Source organism: Perca fluviatilis, chromosome 23 (genome assembly GCF_010015445.1).
Source record: "Perca fluviatilis chromosome 23, GENO_Pfluv_1.0, whole genome shotgun sequence".
In the NCBI taxonomy this organism is placed as follows: domain Eukaryota; kingdom Metazoa; phylum Chordata; class Actinopteri; order Perciformes; family Percidae; genus Perca; species Perca fluviatilis.
The window spans coordinates 6,506,338-6,513,286 of record NC_053134.1 but is presented as its reverse complement, the minus strand read 5'-3'; the positions used below and the strand labels follow the sequence as shown (position 1 = coordinate 6,513,286).

The following is a 6,949-nucleotide window of genomic DNA, read 5'->3' as shown; positions in this document are numbered from 1 at the left end:
CTCAAAATTGGTAAATTTAAGTTTTTGGAGATTGTGGGTTTGTTCCATAGGTTTGTTCATGTGTATGAATCGAATCTTAATAATTTATCTGATAGTCCATGAAGGCATCGTTCGTCCATTTTGCTTTTTGCCTTTACCTTGCGCCTGCGCAGTCCTGCGTGTCTGACCTTCATAGGAGTAACCATGTTCGCCAGGACCAGCGCGTTGGTGTTCTCCCCACAATGGTAAAGTCAAACTATTTCAATACGTTCGCAACCTTCTTTAAGTGTATCTTCTTTCTATGTACTTCATGAAGTATGTGATTAGACTAAATGTGTAACTTTTAGTCTGGAATACATCCAGTTATTGAATGCAAGGACGTGCTAACTTGGAGGCCGCGGCTAATGAATGACAGCGGTGTGTTGCACTGTGAATGAGCAAGTTCAGAGAAGCTAATGCTAGCTACGTTGACATTTACGAGCTAAAACGTTCTGACATTGTGCGAGAAGCTAGTGAAGAGAGTAAACATTAAACCAACGCATGACTACAATACTACATTATCTAACGCACGTGTCAGTCCCAAAGATAGCTTCTGCTAGGGTAAACTATCGAAGCTTATTTGTGCAGGAAATACTAAGCTAACTGATGCTAGCACACTTGCAGCGCTAGCTAGCAACAAAGTGAATGTTATTTAAGTTTCAATTCAAATACTAACGTGACAAGAAGCTATGGTTGTTTCTATTGTCTAATGTTATAGTTAATTAGGCTATTGCCTGTTGGTAATGCTTGCAACTAGCTAAAGCTCACATGCATTATTTCTGTTCACAGTGGGCAGGTCAGGAACATGGCCACCTTGAAGGACAGTAAGTACTTTTGTATACTTAATACTACTCTCTTATGCAAAGACGACAGCTCAACAGCATGTTACAGACTTTAAATTCTAACTGATAACACCTCAGATGCAAAATCTTAATAGTCTTTGCCAAAATCTGGTACATTCTGAGGGAAATGTCAAATTCAACTCGGCAAGTTCACATGTCTTTATAGGGATTCACCTGTTGGCTTTAAGAAACTAGCTGCCAAACATGGGTTTAATATCTTTTTCATAAACCAATAGAATAGTTTATTTGTAACTGCTTTACAGATTTACAGAACCAAAAGCAGTTTAGCAGCTCCGCATGGGAGGCATAACACATTTAAAACAAACAGTCATGCCGGGATAAAATAAATAAATAGATTTAAGTTAAAAAGTTGCATAAGGGATTAGGGTAAATGAAAGTGCATACAGTGCTAACAGACAGACAAACCGGCAGCACGCACAAACGGAACAGTCCCAGGTGTGATAGCAGTTCTTTTTCAGTGGTCATTTGGGGTTATGGATTTGACAGCTTTTGGATAGAAGCAGTTTTTTAACCTGTTTGATTTGGACTTGATGGGCCTGAATCTCCTACCATTGGAGAGAACAGAGAGTGACCAGGGTGTGTAACGTCCTTGAAGATACAACTGGCTTTCTTCTGCAGTCTACCATTGTAGATGTCTGATTGAAGGCAATGGTGCTCCAATGACACGCTCAGCAGCCCTAACCACCCGCTGCAACGTTTTTTAATACAAGCTACTATTTTAAAGCTAAAAAGATCTTCACCAGATCATTCCCACTGTGGTCTATTTTGGGTGATGTGATTATGCAGGCATTAGACATTATTCACATTTTTGTATTCTAGTAGTTTTATATTATATTTTTTCCCTCTAGTTTTTTTTTTTATTAGTATTGCTTTTAAATCTATTGTAATTTTTATTGTCTTTTTAACCTAGTTCTTGGATCTAGTTTTTATTTCACTCTTTACTACTATTAGTTATTATAGCTTAAAGCTCCCATGGCATGAAAATTTCACTTCATGAGGTTTTTTAACATTAATATGCGTTCCCCCAGTGGCTAGAAATGGTGATGGGTGTAAACCAAGCCCTGGGTATCCTGCTCTGCCTTTGAGAAAATGGGCCAGTCTGGAATCTTCTCCTTATGAGGTCATAAGGAGCAAGGTTACCTCCCCTTTCTCTACTTTGACCGCCCATGAGAGAGAGACGACATGGCTTTCAAACGAGCAAAGTGGCAGTTGGTCAAGGCTCCACCTTTTGCCATTTACGTCAAACAACGTTACGATAGGAGATACTGAATTGCACAGCTAATCCTAGTGAATCACAAAAGGTTGTTGGTGTGTTCAACAAAGCGAGTTGCCAGTAAATGTAGTTTAGAGAGTTGTCAACCACATTTGTCCTCCCAGTTGATTGATGGTACCGATGTTGGTACTGAGTAATATCCTCTTTTCTCTCTAGTCACCCTTCGGTTGAAGTCCATCAAGAACATCCAGAAAATCACCAAGTCCATGAAAATGGTGGCCGCTGCCAAGTATGCTCGTGCTGAGAGGCAGCTGAAGCCAGCCAGAGTCTATGGCACTGGAGCTCTGGGTATGTACACCTTGTCTCCATGTTATATATATATATATATATATATATATATATATATATATATATATATATATATATATATATATATATATATATATCTTATATATATATATATATATATCTATATATATATCTTATATATATATATTTATATCTATATATATATATCTATATCTATATATATCTATATATATATATATATATCTATATATCTATATATATATATCTATATATATATATTTATATGTATATATTTATATGTATATATATATTTATATGTATATCACTTGATATATATCACTTGATATGAGTAGTTATTTTTATACTTGATGGTGTTTTTAATTTTTTGACACTGGACTAAGATTCCACTGTTTCCTCTCTGCTCTCCAGCCCTCTACGAGAAGGCCGAAATCAAAGCGCCAGAAGACAAGTCAGCCAAGCATTTGCTCATTGGTGTGACGTCCGACCGTGGACTCTGTGGTGCCATCCACACTGGTGTGGCCAAGCTCATTAAGAGCGAGATCGCCGCCCTGACCAGCGCTGGCAACGAGGTCATGGTGGTCAATGTGGGAGACAAGCTGAGAAACCTGCTGCACAGGTACAAATGAAAATCGTTCATCTTCATAACGTTGATGAAATGAATCGGGTCCAGTGTTGGGCTTTTCTGAGCCTTGAGCCTTTCTGAACATTTAGCTGATGATGTGTCTGTTTATTAGTGGCAGAAATTTTGTGTTGTTTAGCTGGAGTCCTTTTTGTTAGTTCTTAAAAGGGTTCAGAATAGATAACAAATTAGCTGCAAATTAGATGAATAGTTTCCCTGTTGTCAATGTTGGTATTAACAATTTTAGCAAAGGTTTTGGTATGCTGATGTTTATATTACAGTTATTTGATTAAACGCTTTGGTAGTATAAAAGCATGCTTCACTCAATCGAAACATAAGGCCTCCTGCACACTGGCTGTGTGGCGTGAGCGTAGCGTTTCTGTTGCGAATCAGCTGCATGGCGTTTTCTATGTCTTTGCACACCAGAAACGTCTGACGCGGCGCTGCTGCTGCTAGCCTTGTCTGCACACGTATGTTTCCCATAAACGTAAACCTAAATATATACTGAAAAGACAAAGTCCAGGGTGCTCAGGAAGTTCAGTCAGATGTTTGAAGGTGCTCTTTAGGGTCGGGAATTCAATTAAGTATAGAAAAAAAGGAAAAACCAAGGCACTCTTCAAAATTATTTAAAAAGCCTTTTTTAAAAGGCTATTTCATAAAAGAAATAGGGAGAAGCAACCCACACGTAGCGGCGCAGACAACCTTCTTCCGGGTGTATACTGATTTGATTACGGCAAAGACGACGTCGGCATATTTCTAGCATGCACGCGTTTTCGGCGCGGCTCAAGCAACGCCTGAGACGTACTTGTCACGCAGGCAGTGTGCAAGCTCTTAAAAAGGATTATTAGCTGTGAGCTTCATTACATCTTTATCATGAGAACTGTCAAATTTTAAAATCGGGTTATGTGCATGAAACGATTGAGAGAGAGTGATTCAGACCAACACAGGACTATTGATCATAATTCATATTTAGTAAAAATCTAAGTCTAAATCAAAGAAAGCGTGCAGATGATTGTTTTACTGTACAAATAATACCCCCTGTTCCTGATCAGGTCTCATGGACAGCACATCATTCTGAACTGTAAGGAGGTGGGCCGCAAGCCCCCCAGCTTCAATGACGCTTCGATCGTCGCCTCCGAGCTGCTCAACTCTGGACATGAATTTGACCAGGGCACCGTCTTCTTCAACAGATTCAAGTACGAGATTTTTAGTTTTGACCTTTTTCTTTATTTGCATTTGTGTAAAAAAAAGAAACAACAAACATTTAAAGTGTCATAAGTGGAGATTGACTTGTCTGTTTCTTAAATGGGTAAAATATTGTATTGGTCATGAAAATAAATCTCTCTCTCTCTGATGCAGGTCTGTTATCTCATACAAGACGGACAGGAAGCCTTTGTTTTCCACCGACACAATTACTAACGCAGGTAGGGTTAAAAAAAATAGAAGTTTTACACGGATCCTCAGGGATCCCCAACAGAGAGATACTGAACTTCTGTGTCCGTCCCCTAACAGAGAGTATGGGAATCTATGACGACATTGATGCTGACGTGCTGAGGAACTACCAGGAGTTTGCTCTGGTCAACATCATCTTCCTGGCCATGAAGGAGTCCACCACCTCTGAGCAGAGTGCCAGGATGACCGCTATGGACAACGCCAGCAAGAACGCCTGTAAGGACTTCCTGGCTCACACGTTACACCTTCCTGTCTTTCAGGAGGGTGCTGTTAACAATGTTTCTCGGACAGCTCGATTATCCAGAGAGTTTCAGAGTCTTTGAAACTGTATTCCTCTAGTATAGTTTCTCTGATCTAAAAAATGGGATCTGAAATGGGGTAATTGGTTTAAAATTAGGCGTTGACACAACCTGATTTCAAACCATCACGGATGATAATTTTGCCATAAATTTGTAGCGTTTGGAAAGGAATCCAACATGTCATAAACTTATTATCCAAATTGTTGGGGATTTCCTATTTTTTATTTTTTAAAGTGCTCATATTATGCTTTTTGGCTTTTCCCCTTTCCTTTATTGTGTTATATATCTTTTTGTGCACATTATAGGTTTACAAAGTGAAAAAGCCCAAAGTCCCCCCCCAAAGGGACTTACCATCTCCAACAGAAAACACTGTTCACAAACTGCTCCAAACAGCTCTGTTGTAGTCCAGCCTTTACTTCAGAGACAAACGTGGGTCACTTTGTAACACACGTTATAATGCTCGCCCTAGCTGCTAGCGTGGCACGCCCTCATACTCTGCTCCTGACTGGCTAGTAGTCCTTACCTAGCTACTGCACATGTTCGACTCGCAACAAAGATGGAACAGAAGTGCGATGCCTCACTCTGTAGCTAAAACAGAGAGCTCAACACGCAGGGTGAAAAGAGGAGCTGCAGCAATGTGCAGTACCACAAAATATGGTGTTTTCTGAAAATTAAACCACAAACTTATTCTGATATAACCTCTAAATACAATTATGAACCTGAAAATGAGCATAATATGAGCACTTTAAGCAGATCGAGAGAGGGCCTTCTTTTTCTCTCTCTTACCAACATGTATTTGCCTGCATTGCCTGGCCTTAACTTGTAATTTAGAAGACAATATCATGATATGGTCATCACTTTTCACATCTTGTTTTGATTTAGTTTTAAACGGATGTTTGATGCAGAGCCGTGATTTTTGGTTTTCCTCTTCCACTGTAAACCTTTTACCGTAGGGACTACTTTTGTAGGCACTCCAGATGAAAATTAGCTTATAGCTAACCCTGTTACTGCCAAGGCGCTGTGCATTGTCCGTCAAGTAAATAAATACATATTTTGACATTGACTGACCGATTTTTCTCCCTTCCCTTCAGCTGACATCATTGAAAAGCTGACCCTCAAATTCAACCGTACCCGACAGGCCGTCATCACCAAGGAGCTCATTGAGATCATCTCTGGAGCTGCTGCTCTGTAAGTCTGCTCTTTTCTCTCTTCTCTCACTCTTTCCATCTTCCCCCCCCCCCATTCATTTGCACATTTCCCCCATATTCTTCCATCACTCCACTAACTTTTCTGACCTTGAGACTTCCTTTTTTCTCTCTCCCACAAAAGCTTCCCTCTCAGTTATGCATGTCTTTTTACATTTCCAAAAGCATCACATTCTTGTTACTAATTCTCCTCTCTGACATAATCTGCTCCTCCTCACCTTCTGCTGAACTTAGGAACTGAGGCTTGTTTTAACAGAGGAGGTAACACTGTAGAATAGACTGTAATGTTAGAAACCCTTCTAAGCTAGTATGACGAGCATCTTGTGTAGGTGTGTGTGTATGTGTGTATGTGTGTGTGTGTGTGTACTATAAATTCTTTGATATAATAGCCTAGATACCGTTTAGGTTTCAGAGCAGAGTTTTCACCCTGTCACGAGGGCTGTTTTGTTGTATGCTCTGTGTTTTTACTTATTTGAATTTTATCTTTCTTTGCAGCTAAACGGGCGAGATCTTCGTTTCCATTAACTAGAGTTCTTCAAAGTACTTTAGACACATGTTGTCGGAAGTCTATGAACATTTGTGCTTCTATTTGTAAAATATATGGTAAAAATAAACCTCTTATAGAACCCTCATGCTTTTCATCAGTCCCTGTATCTGTCATTCCTCACAATAAATGCTGATGACTGAGAAATAAAAATGTTGATGCTTTACTCTTGATGAAAAATTGTCGTCTAATAGATTATCAATTTGTATTGTTTTTTGCAGTTTTGATATTCCTTTTTAGATGGAAATGCAGTTGCCATACGACTGTTCGGGGCCTGAAGATGGGAGTGTTGTATGAGTATAATCAAATATAAAGGTGATAATAAAACCATGAGTATTGTGTAATCCGATAAAGAGGTGATAATAAACCATAATTATAATTATGTCGAAAAGGGGGATAAAATATG

General features: G+C 39.2%; 1 protein-coding gene across 3 annotated transcripts; it reads left to right on the top strand.

Moving 5' to 3' along the window:
* The first annotated feature begins 118 nt into the window (after positions 1–118).
* Positions 119–6,709, top strand: atp5f1c (ATP synthase F1 subunit gamma). Of its 3 annotated transcripts, XM_039792329.1 has the most exons (10): positions 119–224; positions 808–842; positions 2,311–2,442; positions 2,833–3,040; positions 4,096–4,239; positions 4,403–4,467; positions 4,556–4,711; positions 5,886–5,982; positions 6,234–6,260; positions 6,495–6,709. In XM_039792329.1, the coding sequence occupies exons 1-9, from the start codon at positions 184–186 to the stop codon at positions 6,238–6,240; spliced, it is 885 nt and encodes a 294-aa protein (XP_039648263.1). In that variant the 5' UTR covers positions 119–183; the 3' UTR covers positions 6,241–6,260; positions 6,495–6,709. The 3 variants fall into 3 exon arrangements, with proteins under 3 accessions (XP_039648263.1, XP_039648264.1, XP_039648265.1); XM_039792330.1 differs by lacking the exon at positions 6,234–6,260; XM_039792331.1 differs by lacking the exons at positions 6,234–6,260; positions 6,495–6,709 and having other exon boundaries at positions 5,886–5,986.
* Positions 6,710–6,949: the final 240 nt, after the last annotated feature.